General features: G+C 46.3%; 1 protein-coding gene across 1 annotated transcript in view; it reads right to left on the bottom strand.

The window, feature by feature from the left end:
- The window catches only part of LOC138748476 (rab effector MyRIP-like), a 305,674-nt gene that overhangs the window by 91,836 nt on the left and 186,669 nt on the right, over positions 1-27,169 (bottom strand). The window contains exons 6-10 of the mRNA XM_069908752.1: positions 22,052-22,149; positions 21,608-21,688; positions 20,114-20,248; positions 12,115-12,295; positions 8,515-9,092 (exon numbers count right to left, since the gene is read on the bottom strand). Of these exons, the coding sequence (XP_069764853.1) occupies positions 8,515-9,092; positions 12,115-12,295; positions 20,114-20,248; positions 21,608-21,688; positions 22,052-22,149 (1,073 nt within the window). The remainder of the gene's footprint in view (positions 1-8,514; positions 9,093-12,114; positions 12,296-20,113; positions 20,249-21,607; positions 21,689-22,051; positions 22,150-27,169) is intronic.

Genomic DNA, 27,169 nt, shown 5'->3' with positions numbered 1-27,169 from the left:
AGCCGTCCCCATCCACCCCATCTGCCCCCTCCCCGCTGCCTGACATCCCCTTCCCCGCTGCCTGACAGCCTCGCTGCCTGACAGCCCCCCTCCCCGCTGCCTGACAGCCGTCCCTGCCCCGCTGCCTGACAGCTTGGCTCCCCGCTGCCTGACAGACTCTGCCCTACTGGGGAGAGAAGGTTGCCAGTATGTTGGGGCTGGGGCGGCTGGCGGGGTACGGGTGGCTGGCGGGGGACGTCGGGGCAGGAGCAGCTGGTGGGGCGGCCGGCAGGGGGACGTCGGGGCAGCCGGTGGGGGATGGCTGGTGTGAACTGTCACAGCTCAACTTGCCATTCCTGCACAAGGGCTCTCTGCAGCTCAAAACGCAGATTATAATGGCGGTCTTCCCTACCCATAAACCTCTGTGAGAAACACAGAGTAGTTCCACCTGTATGGTGAATTATGGGTAGGGAAGACGGCCATTGCTATGTCACATATTTATGACAGGTGGCACTGCGGTTGCCCTGCCTCCATCAGATCCGAATAGGTCCTTTCAGGTGGACTAGGCAACTCTGCAGCAGCTTTTAGGGCTCCCACCTGAAAGGTGAGTCTGCAGGTTAAGATCTGCTCCTGCTACTGCCCTCAAGGCGGAGGGTCTACCTGAAAGAATCTAAAGTAAAACACACACTCGCAGTGTGGGAGGTTAGGCTCTGAGATTTATTAAGGCTCGAATGTCTCCTTTTATACAGTTGGAGTTTCTGCTGTTTCTTTGATTGGGTCGCATCAGCAGGCGGGAACATTCTTGCATGTGAATACCCTTCTTCCCCAGCCTGTGAACAAGAAAGAGGTGGATACAGGTAATACCACCTGTTAGCCTGCACTCCTTCCCCATCCTCCTTCCCCCACACCCCCCCTCCCCCACTTCCCCCAGCTTTTTATTCAGGAGTCTGTTTTTCTTCCTGATTGCAAATGAGGGGCACAGGCCCGAAATGTTGGTTCCCCTTTACTTCATACGGATGCTGTTTAACCTGCTGACTGTCTCCAGCACTTTTGTGCACTGTACTCAGCCCCAGCATTTGCAGGCTTCCTTGTTTAACTCAGCTTTCCCTTGTCACCACCGCAGTAATCGTGAACGCACATATTCAAATCGTGTGACACACAGGAGACTACAGACGCAGGAATCTGAAGCCAAGCACACTCTTCTGGAGGAAGTCAGTGGTTCGAGCAATGCCCGTGGGAGAGGGATGGTGGATGTTTTGGGCCAGAACTGCCTGTGAAGAGAAATGCAGACAGTTCTTTTTCTTCTGCTGTTGCTGCTCGACCTACTGAGTGCTGCAGAACTGGAACAAGACACAAATGTGCGGAAGAACTCAGTAGACCAGGCAGCATCAATGCAGACCATTGGGCAGTTGATGTCTCAGGCCTAATTCCAGCATCCGCAGTCTCTCGTGCATCCAATGACCTGGCCTTCACAACAACCTGTACCAACAAATTCCACAGATTTACCACCCTCTGGCAGAAGAAATTCCTCTGCATCTCTGTTCTAAGTGGACGCCCTTCAATCCTGAAGTTGTGCCCTCTTGTCCTCAATTCTCCTGAAGTTGTGCCCATTTGTCCTTAATTCTCCCACCAGGGGAAACAACCTTTGCATATCCACGATGTCCATGCCTTCAACATTTGAAATGTTTCAATAGGATTCCCCTCATTATCTTAAATTTCAACATGTACTGGCCAAGAACCGTCAAACGCTCCTCATATAACCCTTTCATTCCCAAAATCATTCTGTGAACCCCCTCTGCGCCTATTCCAAAGTCAGCACATCTTTTCTATATCCCTCCATACCCCTCCCTCCCATCCATCTACCTGTCCAATCTTTTCTTAAATGTTAAAATTGATCCTGTATTCTCCAATTCAGCTGGCAGCTGGTTCCACACTCCCACCACTCACTGTGTGAAGATGTTTCCCCTCATTTTCCCCTTAACCCCTGTCCTCTAGTTTCTTATCTTGCCTAACCTCCATGGCAGTGGTTCTCAATCTTCCTCTTTCTACTCACACACCACTTTAAGTAATCCCTATGCCATCAGTGCTCTGTGATTAGTAAGGGATTACTTAAGATGGTATGTGAGTGGGAAGGGAAGGTTGAGAAGCACTGCTCTAGACTCAATTGTTTCTGAAATATTTTGCTTGTGACATATTGTCATTGGCCCCATTTCCTTTGGAGATATGAAACCATGCACATAATGAGTCAACTTAGGGCAGTTAAGAAAGTGGTTTTCAACCTTTTTCTTTCCACCCACGTACCATCTTACTAATCACAGAGCTCCTGTGGCATAGGGATTACTTAAAGTGGTATGGGAGTGGAAAGAAAAAGGTTGCGAACCACTGGTCTATGGGAAAAGCCTAGTTGCATTTACTCTGTCTATACCTCTCATAATTTTGCATACTGTTCCTCCTGTCCTTCACCACATTACCAGTCTCTGTGCCATTAGATGAAGTAATAGATCAACAAGGTCGGGTCAGATACAGCAATGAGCTCTCTGAACCCTTCTCCATTAACAATGGCGTGAAGCAAGGCTGTGTTCTCGCACCAACCCTCTTTTCAATCTTCTTCAGCATGATGCTGAACCAAGCCATGAAAGACCTCAACAATGAAGACGCTGTTTACATCCGGTACCGCACGGATGGCAGTCTCTTCAATCTGAGGCGCCTGCAAGCTCACACCAAGACACAAGAGCAACTTGTCCGTGAACTACTCTTTGCGGATGATGCCGCTTTAGTTGCCCATTCAGAGCCAGCTCTTCAGCGCTTGACGTCCTGCTTTGCGGAAACTGCCAAAATGTTTGGCCTGGAAGTCAGCCTGAAGAAAACTGAGGTCCTCCATCAGCCAGCTCCCCACCATGACTACCAGCCCCCCCACATCTCCATCGGGCACACAAAACTCAAAACGGTCAACCAGTTTACCTATCTCGGCTGCACCATTTCATCAGATGCAAGGATCGACAATGAGATAGACAACAGACTCGCCAAGGCAAATAGCGCCTTTGGAAGACTACACAAAAGAGTCTGGAAAAACAACCAACTGAAAAACCTCACAAAGATAAGCGTATACAGAGCCGTTGTCATACCCACACTCCTGTTCGGCTCCGAATCATGGGTCCTCTACCGGCATCACCTACGGCTCCTAGAACGCTTCCACCAGCATTGTCTCCGCTCCATCCTCAACATCCATTGGAGCGCTTTCATCCCTAACGTCGAAGTACTCGAGATGGCAGAGGTCGACAGCATCGAGTCCACGCTGCTGAAGATCCAGCTGCGCTGGGTGGGTCACGTCTCCAGAATGGAGGACCATCACCTTCCCAAGATCGTGTTATATGGCGAGCTCTCCACTGGCCACCGTGACAGAGGTGCACCAAAGAAAAGGTACAAGGACTGCCTAAAGAAATCTCTTGGTGCCTGCCACATTGACCACCGCCAGTGGGCTGATATCGCCTCAAACCGTGCATCTTGGCGCCTCACAGTTTGGCGGGCAGCAACCTCCTTTGAAGAAGACCGCAGAGCCCACCTCACTGACAAAAGGCAAAGGAGGAAAAACCCAACACCCAACCCCAACCAACCAATTTTCCCCTGCAGCCGCTGCAACCGTGTCTGCCTGTCCCGCATCGGACTTGTCAGCCACAAACGAGCCTGCAGCTGACGTGGACTTTTACCCCCTCCATAAATCTTCGTCCGCGAAGCCAAGCCAAAGGAAAGAAGAGAGGTAATGTTGCAGCCCTGGTTAGACCACATTTGGAGCACCGCATTCCATTCCAGTTATGTCATTACGGAAGGATGCAGATGTTTTGGAGAGAGTGTAGAGTTACCAGGATGCGGCCTGGATTGGAGAACACATCTTATGAGTCAGCTTGATAGAGATGGGGCTTTTCCCTTTGAAGCAATGAAAGATGAGAGGTGACTTAATAGAGGTGTATGAGGGGCTTAGGTGGAGTGGACAGCCAGCACTTTTTTTCTGAGTTGAAGAGAGAAAATACGAGAGGGCATCAGTTTAAGGTGAGTGGAAGGAGGTTTAGGGGAGACATCAGAGGTAAGTTTTTAACTTAGAGTGGTGGGTGCCTGGAATGCATTTCCGGGGGATGGTGGTGGTGGCTGGTACAACAGGGACATTCAACAGTCTCTGAAATAGACACATGGATGTAAGTAAAATAGAGAGGTGTGAGGGACAGTGCTGCAAAGCACAAACTCAGTCTTTGTACGAGGGAGTCCTCCTCCTTTACATCGGGGACCTAAGGTGGAGAGTGTTGCACTGAGCGATTTCGTATAATGGCTTCCTGAGTCAGTTCACCAACTCCTTGGCCGCCTGTCGCTTCTTTGGCCGAGAGGAGATAGGGCATACTGAATACATGTGAAGTGCAAGAGGCTACAGCCCCTTTTCACCAACATGAAGGGGCTGCTACTCTGGTTCTAGTTGCTCCTGATCTATAGTTGCCCAGTGTGGAGTGGGGGGAGGGGTCAGGCAGGGGATCTCCTCGTGGGGTTGTGTGGGTTCTGGTCAAGCTGGCCATTCACAGGTTGAGGAGGTGGGCAGTCGAGGGGTCAGGGCGAGCAGACTGCCTGCCCCTCTTTCAGAGTAACATCTGGGCCTGTGTGTCATTAGATTGAGAGCACGCTGTGTCCGAGGGATACGGTGGGTGAATTCTGGCATGATGGGTCACCCAGGGGATCACATGCGTTGGCAATAGGAAAAACCAGATATTAATGGAACTTGTTAATTGTATGTAACATAGTATTAGCTTATAGCTTTTTGCGAATGTTTTTACAATGTACATAGTATGCTTAGATGTAACTCTGGGTCTAGTTTGTGTAGTTTTGTCATGTTGTCATTTGAATAAACTTTTGTAAAACAACTCTGGATACATTGAGATTTTGGAGATAAGGTCATCGACCTCGCCGTTGTTGTGACTGGCTTCTTGCCCTGATTAGAAACATAGAAACATAGAAGATAGGAGCAGGAGTAGGTCATTCGACCCTTCGAGCCCGCTCCGCCATTCAACAAGATCATGGCTGATCTTAAAGTTCAGTACCCCGTCCCCGCCTTCTCTCCGTAACCTTTAATACCCTTATACTGAAGAAATATATCTAATTCCCTCTGAAATATATTTAATGAACCTGCCTCTACTGCCCTCTGTGGCAATGAATTCCACAGATTCACCACCCTCTGGGTCAAGAAATTCCTCCTCATCTCGGTCCTAAATGGTTTGCCTATTATCCTCAAACCATGGCCCCGGGTTCTGGATTTTCCCATCATTGGAAACATCCCATCTGCATCCATTCTGTCCAGTCCTGCCAGAATTTTATATGTCTCTATGAGATCCCCTCTCAATCTTCTAAACTCAGTGAGTACAATCCCATTTTGCGCAATCTTTCCTCATAAGTCATTCCTGCCATTCCAGGTATCAGCCTGGTGAATCGCCTCTGCACTCCCTCCATTGCAAGAACATCCTTCCTTAGATAAGGTGACCAAAACTGCACACAATACTCCAGGTGTGGTCTCACCAAGGCCCTGTACACCTGCAGTAAGGTATCCTTGTTCCTATACTCAAACCCTCTTGATATGAAGGCCAACATACCATTTGCCTTTTTAACCGCCTGCTGTACCTGCATGCTTGCCTTCAGAGACTAATGTACAAGTACCCCTAGGTCTCTCTGCACTTCCCCATCTCTTAATCTATTGCCATTCAAATAGTAATCTGCCCTCCGGTTTGTATTAGCAAAGTGGATAACCTCACATTTATCCACATTGTAGTGCATTTGCCATGTATCTGCCCAGTCCCTCAATTTATCCAAATCACACTGGAGTTTCCTGACTCCCTCTTCCGTGCACACAACCCCTCCTAGCTTAGTGTCATCTGCAAATTTGGAGATATTACATTCAATCCCCTCATCCACATCATTAATGTAAATTGTGAACAGCTGGGGTCCCAGTACAGATCCCTGTGGCACCCCACTGGTCACCGCCTGCCACTCAGAAAACGAGCCATTTATCCCAACTCTCTGTCTTCTACCTGCCAGCCAGTTCTCAATCCACATCAATACTTTGCCCCCAATCCCATGAGCCTTGATTTTGTAAGCCAGTCGTTTATGCGGGACCTTATCGAAGGCCTTTTGGAAGTCCAGGTACACCACATCCACTGGCTCTCCCCCATCTATTTTACCTGTCACATCTCAAAGAATTCCAATAGATTTGTCAAGCACGATTTACCTTTTGTAAATCCATGTTGACTCTGTCCGATCCCTTCTCTGCTAGTCATATGCTCCGCTATTACATCCTTAATAATGGATTCCATCATTTTGCCCACTACTGATGTAAGGCTCACCGGCCGATAGTTCCCCGCTTTTTCTCTACCCCCCTTTTTAAATAGTGGGGTAACATTAGCTACCCTCTAATCCATGGGTACTGATCCTGAGTCTATCGAGTTCTGGAAAATAATTATTAAAGCATCTGCTATTTGAATGGCCACTTCCTTGAGTACCCTAGGATGTAGATTATCAGGCCCTTGGGATTTATCTGCCTTCAATCCCATCAATTTCCCCAAGCCCATGTCCTTAGAGATACTGATTTCTTTCAGTTCCTCCCTTGCATTAGTCTCTATGTTCCCCAACATCCTTGGGAGGTTATTTGTATTCTCTCTTGTAAAAACAGAACTAAAGTAAGAATTTAATTGGTGCAGAGGCTGGTACCTTGACATAGGTTCTTTCCCTAGGGAGGCAATAGACTGTTTACATTCAAAATGTTGACTCACAGCTTCATCTTCAGATGAGGCTGCAGGTAATCTGCAAGACTCAGCACTGACCTGAAGACAAAGAAGTCACCATTGGTTCCTTAGTCCAGTCTGTTATGACTTGCAATCCCTTCTCCATTCTCCCACTCTTTCTCATACCTCTCACTCCTTTCCTTCAGCCATTCTCCAGCCCATCACCCATGCCTCCCTCCCTCACACTCCCCACCCTCCCTCTCCCAACCCCTTCCCTCCAGTTCATACCCCTTCTCTTCCCCACTCCCTTCTTCCTCCCTCCCTCTCCCTACCCCCTTTCTGTCCCACCCCCTTCCTCCTCTTTCCACCCTTTCCCTCCCACTCCCCTTCCCTTCCTCCCACTCCACACCCCTTCTTTCCCTCCCACTTCCCACCCCGGTCCCACTCCCCTTCCCACCCTCTCCCCCTCCCTTCCCTTCCTCCCACTCCACACCCCTTCCTTCCCTCCCCATCCCTTCTACTACTCCCCTCCCCTCCCATCCTCTCCCACTCCCTTCCCTTCCTCCCACTCCACACGCCTTCCATCCCTCCCACTCCCCAACCCATTTCTCCCTTTCCCAACCCTCTTGCCTTCAACTATAGAGCATCTTCCTCGGCCTTCTACCGCCTTCCCCAACCTCAACCCACCTGTATCCACGTCACCTGCCAGTCTATCCTTCCTTCCTTAGCCTTTTATTCCAGCATCTGCCTGATGTTCAGCTCTCCTGACAAAAGGCTCAGGCCCGAAACACTGACCGCCTCTTGCTCCTCATGGATGCTGCCTGACCAGCTGAGTTCCTCCAGCACCTGTGTGCACTGTACTGGCCCCTCAGCATCCAGAGTCTCCTTCTTTACCACCATTCAGTCCCGACCTGGTCTGAAATGTGGACATAGGTAACCCACCTGCATCTTCCCTCGCCATCTCCATTCCCTCATTTTCCCGTGGTGTGTCCAAAAACATCCTGGTTACAAAGCCTTGCAGATACTCAAAAACCTGAGGATGAAAACAGTCACTCACTCCCCCCCCCCCCCCTTCACACTGGGAAAAGGCTCTCCATCTCCACGACACCTTCTCTTTGCCTGGAGCTGCTGAAATTTTGAACACCTCTTACACATCTCTCTGAATACAGATACTGAAATAAAAATAGTGTTGGAACAAGTCAGCACTGAGAGAGAGAGATAGAGGAAGACAGGGAGAGAAAGTGAGAGAGAGAGAGTGAGAAAAAAAGGGGAGAGAGAGAGAGAGAGAGAAGGGAAGAGTGAGAAAGGGGAGAGAGAATGAGAGAGAAGGGGAGAGAGAGAGAAAGAGAAGGGGAGTGAGAAAGGGGAGAGAGAATGAGAGAGAGAAGGGGAGAGAGAGAGAAAGAGAAGGGGAGAGAAACTGAGTGAGAGAGGGAGAGAAAAAACACATTCCAGGTTGGGCGACCTTCCGTCTCTTTGTTCTTTGAACAGCCCATTGCCCGGCAGATCATCTCGTGCCTTTCAGGCGACCAGCTCCTTCAACAATTAGAAGTTGTATTTTTAAATGTTTATTTTTTTTTATGTGGAGGTACCATGGGAACAAGTATATCGCAGAAAGGGGAGAGGCAGAAGCTGCAGAGGCTGGTACCTTGAGCAGACAAAGAATTGGTGGTGGGACTGACAGCTCGGGCAACATCTGGGGGTAGAGGTGGCCAGTCAATGTTTAACGAGACTGAGAAAGGGAAAGCACAGATGTAAAGGGGGGAGAAGGATCTGATGGATTTACCTGGCATGTTGACCATTGGCTTCTCACTGGCTCCTCAGTTTCGTGCAGCTGCTGCTGGGAGGAGCACTTGCTCCTTTTCCCACGTCTGTGCTTCCTCTCAGAATGGTTAGGAAGATCCTCATCACTGCTGTCGGGGTCTTGGTTGTAGTTTATGTCCAGCTGCCCTGGGGGGTGAGGTCCGAGTGCCCCCTGGCCCCTGAATTGTGTCCCTCTGGCACCAATTGTCGCTCCATCATCCTGGATCCAGGTGAACGCCCCCATGGGACAAGCGGTGGGAGGAGCGGAGTTGGGGCGGGCAGGCTCAGGGGAGGGGAGCGAGAGGTGCATGGGGACAGGGTCGGGCTGGGGAACCAGTGGATGGGCTGCTCCAGCTGCAGTCCCGAACTGGTTGCGGACCAGGTCGTCGTCGCTCTCTCCGTCTGTCCCCATCTCGTCGTAGGCAGAGATCACGCCTGTTGCCTGCTCCAGGGCCGTGAAGAGCCAACTCTTCGGCTTGGCCAACAATCGTGGGGGCCTGGCAGGCCTGCAGCTCACCGCCATCCAGTTCCCATCAGGGTTGTGCATCATGGCCGAGGAACCTGTACCATACCAGACCATCAGCGCGGAAATATCACGAGGCCCCTCACCCCTCGCGTCTGCACATCCACACAGGGGAAATGTCAGGTCACCCCTCCCATCTGTCTCCCTCTCTCCAGAACTCCCTTGCCCACTCATCCCTTCCCACCAATCGTCCCTTTAGTACCTTCCCCTGAGACCACAGGAAATGGTGCACTTGTGCCTGCTCCTCCTCCCTCACCTCTATTCAGGTTTCCAAAAAGCAACACTTGGTCTTCTCTAAATTGGAGAGACTGGATGTAGACTGGGAGATCGCTTCATCAAGCATCTTCGCTCTGTCCGCATCAGTGACAGGGATCTCCCAGGGGTCTTTCCACACCCCATTCCCACACTGACACGTCTGTCCGTGGCCTCGTGCACTGCTGAACTAAGGCCACCCACAAATTGAAGAGCAACACCTTATATTCCATCTGAGCAGTTTCCCACACTGACCGCCAGTTTCAATGAACCCCTCCCCCGAATCTCTCTATCCCTCTGTCTCCCTTCCTCTGTCTCACCACCCACTTCCCTTTTCTATCAGAGCTACCCCCACCTCCATCACTTCTCTACTTTTTTCTCTCCTATCCTCCCACTTGCATCCACCTAAGACCTCTTACCCATTAACCTGGGCTCCTGCCCCTCCCCCTTCCTGCCTCCACTCCTCTCCTCCCCCCACCATCTTATTCAGTTAATACCTGATGAAGGGCCCCGGCCCGATACTTTAGTGGCCCTTTACTCCCCCTGCGATGCTGCATGACCTGCTGAGGTTCTCCAGCATCCACTCGACCTGTCTAAAACTCATCCAACTTTGTTCCAGATTATGGTAAAAAAAGTGTGCACTTTTTGTAGCCAAGATACACAACCAATGTTTCTGGCTTAAGCCCTTCAAGGCACGAGCAAAATGTAGGTAGCAGTCTGAATAAAATGATGGGGATGGGAGGGACAGGGGGAGGAGCACAGACCCACAGGCCGGAGGTCATAGGTGGATAAAGGAGGGAGGGCACACCAGCAAACAGGGGGATGAGGGCTCTGTGAATAGAAAGAGAAGGGGGTGGAGAGCTAGAGGAAATCAGAGGGATAAGGAGAGAAGAATAATTGGGAGTGTCTCGCAGCTACCGGAGGAGTCGATGTTCATGCCATCCGGTTGGAGAGTGTCCAGATGGAAGATTAGGTGATTTCCTGTGAAAGCTGAGCAAAGTTCATCTCCCACCCTCCATCCTCATTATAATCTGCTGAGGACCTTTGCAATGGCATCCTTTGCAATGGCATCACCACTGGTTTGGAAGCTGGACCACCTTGGACCACAAGGCCCTGCAGTGGAGAGTGGTCAGCGGAAAAGATCATTGGGGGCTCTCTTCCTACCATGACGGACGTCTACAACATTTGATGCAGGCGAAAGGCAACGAACATTGTGAAGGACTCCACACACCCCTCATGTAAACTGTTCTCCCTTCTGCTATCTGGTTGGAGGTATTGCATCACTCAGGCCCTTACGTCCATCCAGATTGGGCAAGTTTTTTGTTCCCCTAAGCCATCAGGCTCCTGAATTCCAAGAATATATGTGGATAGTGTACCGTGGACATTTATTGTATATGTCTTAAGATTTTGATACTTTAATGTGCTTAACTTCTTTCTTAACACATTTATGTAAATCTGCTCCGTGGTCTTGGAGAAACATGATCTCATCTTTACCGTGCGAGCATGGTATGAATGGTAAGTAAAAGTGACTTGACTTGACTTGGAATGACCACAGGGTGAGAAACCTAATAGCCTGAATATGCCTGGGATTGTCTGATCTCGGAAGCTAAGCAGGCTCAGGTCTGGTCAGTATTTGGAGGAGAGACTGCCTAGGAACACAAGGTGTGAGGGGTGCTGGACAAAGTGGTGACTCTCTGACTGCCTTACAGTAGACAAAGGTTAAAGAATTTCATGTACGTTACATTCTAAATGTAGTAATTACGTGACTATAATGGAACCTTTACCTTGCACTGGCTTTTTTCTCCCTTGTCTATATTGGTGTTCTCCCATCAACTAGCTCAGCAATTTTCAAACTGCCCCCTAAACTCACATTCCACTTTAAGCATTCCCTATGCCATCGGTGCTCTGTAATTAGTAAGGGATTACTTCAGGAGGTAGGTGGGTGGAAGAAAAATGTTTGAAAACCGCTGTTTTAATCGAATCTCATTGACTCGTTATGTGCACGTTTCATAACTCCAAAGTAAAAGGGCCAACGACAATTTTTCTCAATCAAAATTTCAGTAACAATTAGGTCTAGAGCAGTGATTCTCAACCTTCCCTTCCCACTCACGTACCACCTTCAGCAATTGCTTACTAATCACAGAGCATAGGGATTGCAAGTTTAGGAGGGTAGGTTGAAAACCACTGGACTAGCTGAATCATACACTCGGGTGTAATCACCTGCTCAAAAGACCCATCTATGACTTGCTCAGCCTCCCAGATGATCCTTAGTTCATCTAACTCCAGCTCCAATTACTTAATACTGAGCTGGAGTCGGCTGCAATTGCCACAGATGTAGTCATCAGGGAAACCATCAGATTCCATGAATTCCCACATCTTACAGGAGGACACTGCCTTACTTTTTCTCTTTTATTTTTGCACTACTTATTTATTGTATTTTGTTTTTAAATCTTGTATTTATGGAATTAACATTATGGTTAGAAGCAGGCAAGGCAATAACTATAATTCAGAGGGTCAGAGACCGTGATGAATGGAGAGACACGAATGCCCACGTGGAATGGCAAGGCACCCGAATGTATATATTTACGGAATTGTAATTTTTAGTAATTTTGCACCTTGTTCAGCATCTGCAAAACAATGAATTTCATGACAATAAACTTGATTCTGATTCTTTTTCCATGGTAACTCAGTAAAGATAGCCTGAGCCCCATCAGCGGTTACAGAGTGCCTGGAAAGAGTCGATCCATGCCTGCTCAGAATATTCTGGGGATTGAGTGCCTCACAAACACCCGCCCATTGGCTAGTTACCTGCATTATCCAACAGCTCCATGCTTTTCCACATTGGCAGTGAGTGGGGGAAGATATTCAGATCTGGAGAGGCACACCCCCTGCCCTGGTCTGAAATGGCCATTGAGGACTTCAGGCCGGACTCAGCCCTCTGCGAGGTTGCCGCATCCTCATTAGTGAGCGAGAATTCAGACTGAGACCTCTGTAAAGGGAAAACATTGTGCAAGTGAGAGAGTGAACCCATCCAATCAGTTAGCAGAATCATTTATTTATCGATGTCCAGAGTAATTGGGAGTCCAGGACATATCACTCTGACCAGAGGGTGAAAAAGACTGAAGATGCTGCAAACTGGAGCAGTCAACAATTGATGGATGAACATCACAGATCAGGAGATTGGGAAAATCAGACCAGTGAACAGTTCGTGACAAGACTGGTTTGTAAATGCTTGTTGATGAAAAAGCCCTAGATACATGAGCATCAGCATCCCGTCCACTGACGGACTGTCTCACGACTCCAGCCACTGATGGACTGTCTCAGGACGCCTTCCACTGACAGACTGTCTCATGACTCCATCCACTGACGGACTGTCTCAGGACGCCTTCCACTGATGGACTGTCTCAGGACGCCTTCCACTGACGGACTGTCTCAGGACGCCATCAACTGACGGACTGTTTCAGGACTCCTTCCACTGATGGACTGTCTCGGGACACCTACCACTGACAGACTGTCTCAGGATGGCTTCCACTGATGGGCTGTCTCAGGACGCCTTCCACTGACGGACTGTCTTACGACTGCATCCACTGACAGACTGTCTCAGGACGCCTTCCACTGATGGACAGTCTCAGGACGCCTTCCACTGACGGACTGACTCAGGACTCCTTCCACTGACGGACTGTCTCAGGACGCCTTCCACTGACGGACAGTCCATCAGTGGATGGAGTCGTAAAACAGTCCGTCAGTGGATGGAGTCGTGAGACAGTCCGTCAGTGGATGGAGTCGTAAAACAGTCCGTCAGTGGATGGAGTCGTGAGACAGTCCGTCAGTGGATGGAGTCCTGAGACAGTCCGTCAGTGGATGGAGCCCTGAGACAATCCGTCAGTGGAAGGAGTCCTGAGACAGTCCGTCAGTGGAAGGAGTCCTGAGACAATCCGTCAGTGGAAGGAGTCCTGAGACAGTCCGTCAGTGGATGGAGCCCTGAGACAATCCGTCAGTGGATGGAGTCGTGAGACAGTCCGTCAGTGGAAGGTATCCTGAGATAGTCCTTCAGTGGAAGACGTCCTGATACAGTCCATCAGTGGAAGGCATCCTGAGACAGTCTGTCAGTGGATGGAGTCCTGAGACAGTCCATCAGTGGATGGAGTCGTAAAACAGTCCGTCAGTGGATGGAGTCGTGAGACAGTCCGTCAGTGCATGGAGTCCTGAGACAGTCCGTCAGTGGATGGAGCCCTGAGACAATCCGTCAGTGGAAGGAGTCCTGAGACAGTCCGTCAGTGGAAGGAGTCCTGAGACAATCCGTCAGTGGATAGAGTCCTGAGACAGTCCGTCAGTGGATGGAGTCCTGAGACAATCCGTCAGTGGATGGAGTCGTAAGACAGTCCGTCAGTGGAAGGCATCCTGAGACAGTCCGTCAGTGGATGGAGTCGTAAGACAGTCCGTCAGTGGATGGAGTCATAAGACAGTCCGACAGTGGATGGAGTCGTGAGACAGTCCGTCAGTGGATGGAGTCGTAAAACAGTCCGTCAGTGGATGGAGTCGTGAGACAGTCCGTCAGTGCATGGAGTCCTGAGACAGTCCGTCAGTGGATGGAGCCCTGAGACAATCCGTCAGTGGAAGGAGTCCTGAGACAGTCCGTCCGTGGAAGGAGTCCTGAGACAATCCGTCAGTGGATAGAGTCCTGAGACAGTCCGTCAGTGGATGGAGTCCTGAGACAATCCGTCAGTGGATGGAGTCGTAAGACAGTCCGTCAGTGGAAGGCATCCTGAGACAGTCCGTCAGTGGATGGAGTCGTAAGACAGTCCGTCAGTGGATGGAGTCATAAGACAGTCCGACAGTGGATGGAGTCGTGAGACAGTCCGTCAGTGGATGGAGTCGTAAAACAGTCCGTCAGTGGATGGAGTCCTGAGACAGTCCGTCAGTGGATGGAGCCCTGAGACAATCCGTCAGTGGAAGGAGTCCTGAGACAGTCCGTCAGTGGAAGGAGTCCTGAGACAATCCATCAGTGGAAGGAGTCCTGAGACAGTCCGTCAGTGGATGGAGCCCTGAGACAATCCGTCAGTGGATGGAGTCGTGAGACAGTCCGTCAGTGGAAGGTATCCTGAGATAGTCCTTCAGTGGAAGACATCCTGATAGAGTCCATCAGTGGAAGGCATCCTGAGACAGTCTGTCAGTGGATGGAGTCCTGAGACAGTCCATCAGTGGATGGAGTCGTAAAACAGTCCGTCAGTGGATGGAGTCGTGAGACAGTCCGTCAGTGCATGGAGTCCTGAGACAGTCCGTCAGTGGATGGAGCCCTGAGACAATCCGTCAGTGGAAGGAGTCCTGAGACAGTCCGTCAGTGGAAGGAGTCCTGAGACAATCCGTCAGTGGATAGAGTCCTGAGACAGTCCGTCAGTGGATGGAGTCCTGAGACAATCCGTCAGTGGATGGAGTCGTAAGACAGTCCGTCAGTGGAAGGCATCCTGAGACAGTCCGTCAGTGGATGGAGTCGTAAGACAGTCCATCAGTGGAAGGCATCCTGAGACAGTCTGTCAGTGGATGCCTTCCACTGATGGACTGTATCAGGATGTCTTCCACTGAAGGACTATCTCAGGATACCTTCCACTGACGGACTGTCTCACGACTCCATCCACTGACGGACTGTCTTACGACTCCATCCACTGACGGACTGTCTCAGGACGCCTTCCACTGATGGACTGTCTCAGGACTCCATCCACTGACAGACTGTCTCAGGATATCTTCCACTGACAGAATGTCTCAGGACTCCATCCACTGATGGACTGTCTCAGGACGCCTTCCACTGACAGACTGTCTCAGGACTCCATCCACTGACGGACTGTTTTACGACTCCATCCACTGACGGACTGTCTCAGGACTCCATCCACTGACGGACTGTTTCAGGACTCCTTCCACTAACGGTCTGTCTCAGGACTCCTTCCACTGACGGATTGTCTCAGGACTCCATCCACTGATGGACTGTCTAAGGATACCTTCCACTGATGGACTGCCTCACGACTCCATCCACTGACGGAATGTCTCAGGACTCCTTCCACTCTGACTGACTCAGCACCTCTTCCACTGATGGACTATGTCAGGACTCCTTCCACTGACGGACTATTTCAGGACCCCTTCCACTGACGGACTGTCTCAGGACTCCTTCCACTGACAGACTGTCTCAGGACTCCTTCCACTGACGGACTGTCTCAGGACTCTTTCCACTGACGGACTGTCTCAGGCCTCCTTCCACTGACGGACTGTCTCAGGACTCTATCCACTGACGGATTGTCTCAGGACTCCTTCCACTGACGGACTGTCTCAGGACTCCTTCCACTGACGGACTGTCTCAGGACTCCTTTCACTGACGGATATGTCAGGACTCCTTCCACTGACGGACTGTCTCAGGACTCCTTCCACTGAAGGACATGAGAAGGATGTGCTCCACTGTATGATCTTGGGAGATCTGAGTTGTTACTGGTGCCTACTTCAGCTGTGGGTTTCCTCTCTGCATTCTGGTAGCAAATTAAATTTCAAAGAGTAAAGGATTTCCCGTTACTGGAGGTGATACTTGTCCCTTAGCCAACACCACCAAAATCGTTCACGACCTTATTGTTCTCTGTCACGGATCTAGTCATTGCACAATTGTTGTCGAGCTTCACAGTTACGATTGTTGCTGTACTAGTGAGTTCTCGAGTTTGAAGGAACTGGAGAGAGCATGTAGAATAATTTAAATTATGGAAGCGATAGATAAGATCAAAGCAGGAAAGTTGTTTTATGCTGGTAGATGGAACTGGAATGAGAAGACCTGACCTCAAGAATCAGGGGAGTAGCTAAAGTATAAAGATGTGGGAGTGGTGAATTTGAGGAATTCTCTGCCCAAGAAAGCGGTAGACCACTGATTCTCAACCTTTCCCTTTCCACCCACAGACCACTTTAACTATTCCCTATGCCATAGGTGCTCTGTGATTAGTAAGGTGGTCTGTGGGTGGAAAGAAAAAGCTTGAAAACTACTGTTTTAATTGTACCTAATTGACTCGTTATATGCATGGTTTCAGAACTCCAAAGGAAATGGGCCAATCACAATTGCTCTCAAGCAAAATATTTTACAGTTGGATCTAGAGCAGTGGTTCTCAACCTGCCCCTCCCCACTCATTGAATATACAGTAAAACCCCTGATATTCAGCACCTTTGGGAATTGTTAGATGGTGGATAATTTATTTCCCGGTTGCTTGAGACTCACTCTTACAATGCCAAACTAATACACCTGTATTAAGAATAAACAGTTTAAAAGACAAAAGTACTGCTCTGTAATTACAATTAACAAACTTCATTTGCATGAATATTTAACCTTAAAGTATTTTTCTTTTTCAGTCACATTCTATGAAAACATTTAACGTCGCTGCATCTTCAGGTTCCTCCCCCTCCATGGAGCCGCCCCAAGATGAAAAATAACATTATAGATAATTAACACCCCCCCTCAAATTTTACAGATAAAGCCTCTGACTGGGGCAATTCTTACTAAGCAGGGATAAGGAGACACTTTAAGATAATCACCCCAATGGCGAGTGGCATCAACGTGCTCTTCATCCTGGGCGACACCATTGCTGTTTCACACAACTTTATTCAAACAGCTGCTATGAGCAAAGCCCGACCAAGGCCCTCCACTGGCTGAATATTTGCTCCCATCTTCACCAAAGGTTAATATGTTACTTCTGAGAACATTTACTTTTACAATTTTAAAGTTACGTATTTTTAACCTATTATTTTATTCTTATTTATTTTCCTCAATTATTTTGCCGATTCCATGAAGCTGCCGGTTGCTTGAATGCTGGATACCAGGGGTTTTAGTGTATTTGAGACAGAGTTTGATAGATTCTTTAATGGCAGGGGAATTTTGGGTCACGGGGAATGATCAGGCAGGTAGAGCTGAGTCCATGGCCAGATCAGCTGTAACCTTAGTGAATGGTTTCTTAAACGTTCTACATTAGAGTGCTTTGAATGTCCCGAGGTGGTGAAAGTCTTGATGTAAATCTACCTGCTGAGACGCTGAGCCTCACAGCTCAGGAGAGACAGTTTGAGTTTATTTAATCACTTTTCTCCACCTGATCAGAGGACCTCTTATGGCAGCAGCACAAGGAGGCAACCGTGAAGAAGGCACACCAAAGCCTACACCAAAGCCTCTACTTTCTCATGAGTTCATGGAAACTCGGGATGTTGTCAAATACTTTATCAGACTGCTACAGGTGTTCACCACAGCCTAATTTGGAAACTCAAATGTCGAGGAACACAGAGGACTATAGAAAGCAGCAGGTCTAGTGAGGTAGGTCCACACAGGCTCTGACCTCCCATTCATGGAGGACATCTATGTGAGGTGCTACCTCAGGAAGGAAGCCAACATCATAAAGGACCCCCATCACCTTGGGCACAACCTCTTCTCACTGCTCCCTTCGGGCAGAAGGTACAGAAGCCTGAAGGCCAGCTCCTCTAGGTTCAAGAACAGTTTTTACCAATAGCTATCAGGCTCTTGTATTTCACTGTTCTACACTAACCCCAACCATAAATTAGTGTGGGACTGTCAAAGATCTGCTGCATGATTGAAATGGCACATTTTTTGCATATTGCAGCTATTAAAATTTATCACTCCTATATTTATTATCCAATGCTTCATCCATTGTGGCAATTTAATTTGACTTTTAGTTTGTTAGCGTGCTTTATGTACTCAGGTAACTGCAGTAAGCAAGAATTACATTGTATTGTTACATTGTACTTATGTACATGACATAAGTCAGCCTGCAGCTGACGTGGACTTTTTACCCCCTCCATAAATCTTCGTCCGCGAAGCCAAGCCAAAGAAGACATGACAATAGACCTTAATCATCCCCTTCGGACACACCCATCCTTCCCTCATTTGAAATTTAAAATTTAAAATTTAAAACTCATATTTTATCTCCTATTTTATCTCCTATTATATCCCTTTGAACAGTGTTCAAGTGTCAGTTTATTGTCACATGTACCAAGGTGTTGTGATAGTGATGTTTTGCAAGCAGCCAATAGACATCTCATATATACCATAAGTAAATCAATACAAAGGTATAGGGCTTGAGAGAGAGATGAGGTCGTACAGAGCAAAGGCAAAATAATTTTACCACTTTGGTTCATTCAAGAGTCTGATAACAGTGGGAAAGAAACTGATCTTGAATCTGGTGGTGCGTGATCTCACACTTGTGACTCTTCCTAAGGGGAGGGTGGTGAAGAGTGAGAGGCCGTGGTAGGACATGTTTAATATACTGTCTGCCTTTTCAAGGAAACGGGAGTTATAAAAGGAGTCGATTGAGGAGAGTGGGGTGTGTGCAATTGTCTAAGCCACGCTCTCAACCCTCTGCAGTTTCTTGCGGCCTTGGGTGGAACAGTTCCCATCCCACGCAGTTATGCACCCAGACAGGGTGCTTTCAGCGGTGCACCTGTAGAAGTTGTTGAGGGATGCTGGCGACATGTCGAATTTGCTGGGGCTTATGAGGAAGTAGAGGCACTGGTGTATTTTTTTTGGACATTACATTGACGTTGGGGGACCAGGACTGGACACTGGAGACGTTTACCCCAAGGGTAAAGCTATCAACTATCTCCTCCTCAGCACTGTTGATGTGGACTGGGGAGTGAGTTCCGCCTCTTCTCTGGAAGTTTATATCCACCTCTTTAGTCTCACTGACAATGAGGGAGAGATTCAAGCCAAGTCAAGTTTATTGTCATCTGATTGCACAAGTACAACCGGACAAAAGAGTGATCCCCGGTCCTCAGTGGGAATGGTGTGTGGAATTAAAATGGTAAGCCTTATAGTCCCTAAGATCCTTGTGGGGGCCAAGCTCGGAGATGTGGAAATGGAGCTGAAAACCGCGTGGCACCAGATGGGGCAGAGCTGGAACCAAGAAGGACACATGGCTGTGATAGTGAGCCTTGGTCATAGAGCTTGATGGCAGAGGGCATTACTGAGGGGGAGCAGTGAGAGAGACTCTCACAGAACTCTCTTTGGAGACAGGAGTAGAATGTCTTCAGGGTAGGCATCCCTCAAAGTGACTTCATAGTGGAGTAGTCAAATCATTTTGGTTCAGAGATATGGTTAGCAAGTTCACCATGATTTGAATATTGATGATGTAGGATGGTGTGTGGTTGCAGAACAATATTGCGGTGTTTGTGCCATGGGCAAAGCAGATGAAATTTAATCCTGAAAACTTTGGAAAAACTAGTGAAGATAGGAATTTTGAATTTGAGTTTGGAAACTCAAGTGTCCAGAAATGCAGAAGGCTGCAGACAGTGGCAAACACAACCAAGTCCATTGCAGATCTCTCATCCGCTGCAGACATCCCTGTGAGGCGCTGCCTCAAGAAGGCAGTCAATATCATTGAAGATTTTCACCATCCTGGTCACAACCTCTTTTCACTGCTCCCTTCAGAGAGGACGTACAGAAGCCTGAAGACCAGCTCCTCCGGGTCTGAGAACAGCTCTTTCCAACAGCTGTCAGGCTCTTGAATCTTTCCTTGTAAGACTAATCAGGGATTGATTAAAAAAGTGAGCTTTGGTATAAACAAGCAAAACTCAGGAGATGCTGAAAATCTGAAATAAGAACTGAAAATATTACAAATATTCAGCAGGTGGGGTAGAAACAAGCCTTTCATCTAAACCAGGCCAGTGGAGCAACCTCAGTATTTTCTCTTTTCAACATGGGTCTGTACAGAGTTCTTTGAAGAAGGGAGAGGGGCAATGCCCCCTCAATTTTCAGGGAAAGCCAAGAGGAGGAAATTATATCACTCACCCACAGCGTTGACATCTGCTGGTAGTTTTTGGGGAAAGATGGAGTGGGTTCTTTGGTACTGGTGCTCTGCTGGGACTGTGTCTGTTCTGATTCTGAGTCAGTGAGGCCTCCCCCAGACTTGGTTCTCTTTAACACCTGAAACAGATGGAGGGAAATGACAGATATTCCTCACGGTACAAGGAGCAACATTTCAGCACCCCGGCAACAGAGGTTGAACTGTAGGGAATAGGTGGAGGTCAAACATACTCAGAGGCCAATGAGTTCACCAACAAACAATATTGTCAGCATGTGGTGACAGTCTACTTCACTCAGTTCAAACATGAGAGAGAGCAGTTGCTGGGAAACTGGAGCCGCACACAGGGTGCTGGAGGAACTCAGCAGATCAGGCAGCATTCGTGGGGGTGGGGGAGTGAAGGGGAGTGGGAAGGGAAGGTGGTGGGGAGTGATGGGTAGGGGTGGGGAGTGAGGGGTAGGGAGTGGGGAGTGAAGGGAAGAAGTTGGAATGATAGGTAGCCTTACCCGCTGAGGTCTTCCAGCATTGTGTGTAGTTTAACCCAGTGCCTCATCATTGTGTCCTGTGACAGGCCAAGGATTTACTTTTCTACCTCCAGCAAGCATTTTCGTCACGGCTATCCCCGGAGCTTTTAACATGTAGTTACTTTCTCTCATCACACATTGAGACTGCTCAAAATTAACGTGTGTGGGATGTACATGGTAGGGAATTCTGGAGGGGAATTCAAGAGTAATCACACAAAAACATTTTCTACTTAAGCTGACGTGGAATTGTTGAAGTGAAAATCTTATCGGGAAAATGGGGGAGGGAGTTTGAAGGGAAACATTCCTTTGATCTGTTTGGTAAAACCAGCTTCGGCTGAGATGAAAATTCTAATTTTTATTTTATTAGCGTAGTTCAGCATGGTAACAGGCCCTTCTGGCCCACAAGCCCATGCCGCCCAATTATACCCATGTGACTGATAATCCGGCAAACCCCATACACCTTTGGAGTGAGAGAGGAAACCGGAGCTCCTGGAGGAAACCCACGCAGACACATGGAGTGCTGGATTCGAAGCAGGGTCGCTGGCGCAGTAGTAGTGCTACGCTAACCACTACTCTAAGAATGCGAGGGGATCTTATAGAAACATACCGTGCCGGCCTTATAGTGGATAATCTGATGTTCCTTAACTAGAAATCGGTTCAGGTCAGATAGGACCAAAACAATGGGATGTAGCCTAGGACACAGGTAGGGAATAACCTTGCACTACACTTATTTTTTGAATAATTTTTAAAGATAAATACCCAGAATATAAAATTAAAATGTTACCAATTGTTATAGGAACATCCAATAGTATTGAGAGGAATGAGATATTAGTGTGAACAGTGTTTAAGTTAATGAGTCCCTTTGGAATCTATGGCATCAACTCACACACTGAAGGGTCAATTTTGCATAGAAACAATGTCATTTTGTTAGTATCCATCAGTGCAGAGCATACAGACCTTCTGCATTATAGTGCTGGCAAGCTCCTCTATCAATTCCTCTTTGTGCTCCTGTAAATATTGGCTCTCGTTTTGCTTTTCCTAAAACAGAGAGAATGTTTGGTTACCTGCAGGGCACAGAACAAGTTTCAATCACACAGGGTGCCATTATTAGGTGGAAGTGTGGTTGCAGGGATGGGATGGGAGTGGGTGCATTAAAGCCCTTGTTCATCTACCAAGGTGGGGTGACCAGTTTCTGAGCAAAGAGAATGGCTTTCCTGCAGTTGTTGCAGGCAGAACACACAAATGAATACAACCTTAGTGCCAGCAAAACACAACCGGGCCAGAGACCTGACTGCCATGGCTTGTCGCTGGTAGGTCATCTGGCTCAACAGTATCCAAATCGGTATACATGCTATTGATTCATTATCAAATTCCTTCAATGTCCCTGTCACAGGAACTCACCAAACTGTCAGAGTAGGATTCCGCCTTGGTGATTGCCTCATCAATTGCTTCCTCTGCTACTCGAAGAGCTGCAGCTAGAGTTTCACTGAGGGTGTGACCTTCAAAACAAGAAGAGGGATTAGTCTTAGAACATAGCACTGTACAGCACTATATGGGCCCTTGTGGTGCCGACCACTATCCATGGCAAAATATATTCTAGCCACCTCATCTCCACTCACCTTAAACAGGTGTACTTTACGTCACCCTCAGAGAAAGCTGCTGTCTGTCCACCCTATCTAAGCCTCTCTGAATCTTATACACCTCTACAAAGTCACCTCATTCTCCATCACTCCAAAGAGAAAAGATTTAGCTCTCTTCAGAAGAATGGTCTCCAATCCAGGCAGCATCCTGGTAAATCTCCTCTGCACCCTCTCCAAAGCGTCCACATCCTTCCTGTAATGAGGAGACCGGAACTGAACGCATTACAAGTGTATCCCACTTTATGAATACTCGCTTTATGCAAATTTGCTTTTATGGTGAAATTTGCTATTTGAATGGGTTTCACTTTTAGGAAAATAGCCTTCAACAGTATTGAATGGGTCTTCGCTTTATGCCATTTTGGCTTATAAAAGGTTTCATTGGAAACGCTCTACTTTCCAATGTATAACTGTATTCCAAATTTGGTCTCACCAGAGTTGTATAGAGCTGCAATAATATCTCATGGCTCCTTCACTCACTCCCACGACTAATGAAAACCAACACATCATACAGCTTCTTAACCACTCAATCAACTTGCACGGCAACCTTGAGGGATCTATGGACGAGGCCGATAAGATCACCCTGTTCCTCCATGCTATTATCAATCCTACCATAAACCACATACTCTAACTTCAAATTCAATCTTTCAAAGTGCATCAGTTCGGATATCTGGATTGATCTCCATCTGCCATTTCTCTGCCGAATTCTTCATCCTAGAGGCATGGACACCAGCACTGGTCTGGTTCAAATTGCGAGTGCTCGAAATTTGGGAGGTGTGTGATGAGGAGGGGAATTTGCAGGTGATCACAGGTCTTAGAGGGGATAATAGTGCTGGAAGGTATTACGGGTTGAGGGTGGGGGGAAAGTATCATGAACAGGCAATCTCCAGGAGGCCTTGAAAACAGAGATGGGAAAATTAAAAATGAAACTCAGTGACACAGGAGTGATGGGTGATTAGGACCAGGTGTGAGTTAAGGCATGGCCTGGAGACCTTTGGATGAGCTGAGGGATGGAAGATAATTGGACACTGCACTTGGCTCTCCTCCAGATAGAGCCATAGAACACATCACAGAAACAGACCCTTTGTCCCTTCTAGTCTGTGCTGAACTATTAGTTTGCTTAGTCCCACGGACCACATCCCTCCCATCCATGTACCTGTCCAAATTTTTCTCAAACATAACCTTGCAAGGGGGGCGTGGCAAGATGGCATAAGGATCAGACGTGCCTTCCAGTCCTCTCCTGAATCTATCTTATTGTTTTGTCTAGAAATGCCCGTTAAAATTCTTTAAAAGTTTAGATAACTTCAGTGTTGTTAATTTAACTTCTGATGGTACAATTGGTGAAAAAGAGCAAAAAAAAACGACAACAGATCATCAAAAAACTACATTTTCCAAAAGTTCAAGTTTGGAGCCTACCTGTAGAAAAGACACCGGGACTCAGCGTGAAATGGATCCCGGGAGAGAGGTACAGTGTTCGGATGCAGAGCTCTATGTTACATCGGTAGAGCCCCCTAAAGAGGGCGCCAAACAGCCTTTAGAACAAAGAGTTACTCAACCGGCTGGGGAAAGGCATCTGTCAACTGTAGCGGTGGCGCTGCAAACTGCACCTCTTGAGATAGAAGAACCTATACAACTTGATGTACTGGGAAAACTTAATACATTATGGACTGGGGAGAACCCCAGCCAGCGTCCTCCAGTCACTGCTGGAGAGGCTGTGGCTGGGGTTTCCACACGCAGTCATACTACAAGGAAGGCAACCAGAATGAAGGAAGGAACAGAAGATCCTTTGGTTATGCAGAAGAAGCAGGAATTTGTTGAGCCAGAATCTCTTCCAATTGAAAAGATTCTTATGAATCTTGAATCTAAATTATCTTATACAATGCAGGGATTATCCAAGATTATGACTGAACTTGGTACTAGGTTTAATACCCTGGTGAAAATACATTCTCAACAGATGGCTGAGTTTGGAGCTTTTAAGCTTGAAGTGAAAGATAAATTTAATTCGTGTGAAGAAGATATAGACGAAATACGGGATCAAGTTCTTGATGTGACCAAAATGGTTGAAGACTTACAAACTCAAAATAAAAATTTGGTGAAAAAGATTGATTATTTGGAAAACTAATCCAGACGGAACAATATAAAGATTATTGGTTTGCCGGAAGGTAGGGAGGGACCAGACCCAAGAAAATTTTTTACTGAATGGATTCCGCAGGTGCTGGGTCAAGAACATTTCCCGGAAGGTATAATACTGGAACGTGCTCACAGAGCTTTGCATAGAAGACCTATTTCAGGTCAAAGTCCAAGACCTGTTTTGGTTCGTTGCTTGAATTATTATGACAGAGAAATAATTTTACGAGTGGCTATTAGAAATGCACAACAGAGAAAATCACCCTTGATGATTCAAAACAATCGAGTTTTCTTCTATGCGGATTTGAGTCAAGAGGTTATGTTCCAACGACGGGAATTCACCCTGCTAAAGAGTTGTTGTGGAAGAAAGGTTATAAGACAACTTTTAGATATCCAGCTGTTAGGTTTTTCAAGATGGTTACCAATCAAAGTTCTTTGATTCTCCAAAGGAAGCTATAGCATTTGCTCAAGAGCTGCCAATCACTCAGTTTCAACAGAGATATAGTCCGCCGCGATCTCCAAGGAGACAAGAGATGGAAGAAAAGAGCCGTGTGTCAGTTGGAGCTGATTAAAAGAAGAGTTGTCCTTTTTTTTTCTAATGCTTTTTTTCAAAAAAAAAGGGATATTAAATAATGATGATGTTAGTTTAAGATGAAGTGAGAGTTGGGGGAGAGAACTGGATAGGCACTTTTCTGAAAGTCATCTGCTACGTGTGAGTTATCTCACACCCATTTTTTTTTGGGAGTTACCGCATTGCGCGGTTTAGACGTTTGGGGGTATTTTTAACCTCCTACCCGTTTTTTTTTCTTTTTTTTGTATTATTAGATTAAAGAGTGAAGGGGTTTTTTCTTTGTTTAAATAATTAAAAAAATTTTTTTTTCCCTTTTTTTTCTCTTTCTTTTTTTTTGATCGTATTACGAGAGGGTAAGGGGGTAAGAGTTGGGTTTTTTTTCTAACTGTTGTATGATATGTTGAAATTTAAATTTGCTTCTTTTAATGTTCAGGGTTTGAATAATCCTATAAAGCGTAAGAAAATACTTGCTTAAAATTAAAGTAGATGTGGCCTTTTTACAGGAAACTCATTTGATAGATAAAGAACATTTGAAACTTAAGCGGGACTGGGTTGGACAAGTCTTCTATTCTTCATTTAATTCAAAGGCAAAAGGAGTTGCAGTTTTGGTACATAAGAATTTATCGTTTCAATTGCAAGACGAGGATAAAAATGGAGGAAGACTACTTAAGTTGAATTGTATGATCTCTAATGAAGCCTGGACTTTGATTGATGTTTATGCTCCAAATGTTGAAGACACTGCTTTTATTACAGAAATATCTTTATTATTGGGACAAGCTAATTCCAATGTGATGATTGGGGGGGATTTAAATATGGTATTAGAACCGTTATTGGATAAGTATCCAAAGGTAATTAAGAAATCTAAGATGGCGATACATATGGCTAATAAGATTTGAATTTAGTTGATATTTGGCGTAGATTTAATCCTACACAGAAAGACTTTTCTTTTTATTCTTCTTGACCTAATTCTTTTTCAAGACTTGATTATTTTTTAATTTCGGCACATTTACAGGATAAGGTTATATCTGTGGATTATAAGGCAAGGTTAGTCTCAGACCATTCATTGTTATTACTGGAATATCAAAGTTCTCAAGTTACACAACATACTTTAAGATGGAGATTTAATATTATGTTACTACAAAAGCCAGAATTTATTGTTTATTTGAGAAAACAAATTGAGGATTTCATTGCTAATAATGTTCACTCTGTTTCTGATCAGTTTGTTTTGTGGGACGCAATGAAAACTTTTTTACGAGGTCAAATTATCAGTTATGCATCCAAACTGAAGAAAGAGAGAGTTAGAAAAACTGAGGATTTGGAGAAGAAAATAACAATCTGTGAAAAAGAATTTCAAAAGAAAGCTACTGAATTCCAAAAGATCCAATTAACTAATTTAAAGTTGAAGTATAATAAGTTACAGTCATATCGATTTGAATGTCTGTTGAATCGTTCAAAAAATAAATTTTATGAATGAGGTGAGAAAGCTCATAAAGTATTAGCTTGGCAATTAAAAAAAGAACAGTTATCTAGGATTATACCAGCTATTAGAAATAAATCGGGTATTACTTTTAGTCAAAAAGAAATTAACGATGAATTTTGTAATTTTTACAAAAAACTTTATTTGACTGAATGTAAAGAGATAAAAGAAGATGCAATAGACTCTTTTTTGAAAAATATTAATTTACCATAGTTATCTCAAGAAGACAGACAAGAGTTAGATAAACCTTTTACGGATAGTGAAATTGAAATGGCTATAAAAGATATGCCAAATGGAAAAGCGCCTGGTGGAGATGGTTTTTCTATTGAGTTTTACAAGACTTTTTATGTTGATATATCTTCCTTATTTAAGAATGTAATACAACAATTTTATGATACTTTTCAATTACCTGAGTCCTGTTCTAATACTATAATTACAGTTATAACAAAAAAAGATAAAGATCCCTTACAGGTAGCTTCTTTCCGTCCTATATCTTTGTTAAATGTAGACTATAAAATAGTGGCTAAAGTTATGGCTAATAGGTTGGCTCAGTATTTACCAAAGATAATACATCGTGATCAAACAGGTTTTATAAAAAATAGGTATGCTTCAGATAATATTCTACGATTAATTACTTTGATAAATAGATCTAAATCTCAGAAGAATTATCCAATGGTGGTTTCATTGGATGCAGAAAAGGCATTCGA

This window comes from Narcine bancroftii, chromosome 1 (genome assembly GCF_036971445.1).
Source record: "Narcine bancroftii isolate sNarBan1 chromosome 1, sNarBan1.hap1, whole genome shotgun sequence".
Classification (NCBI taxonomy): domain Eukaryota; kingdom Metazoa; phylum Chordata; class Chondrichthyes; order Torpediniformes; family Narcinidae; genus Narcine; species Narcine bancroftii.
The sequence above is the reverse complement of the archived record's forward strand: the minus strand, read 5'-3'. Positions and strand labels throughout refer to the sequence as shown.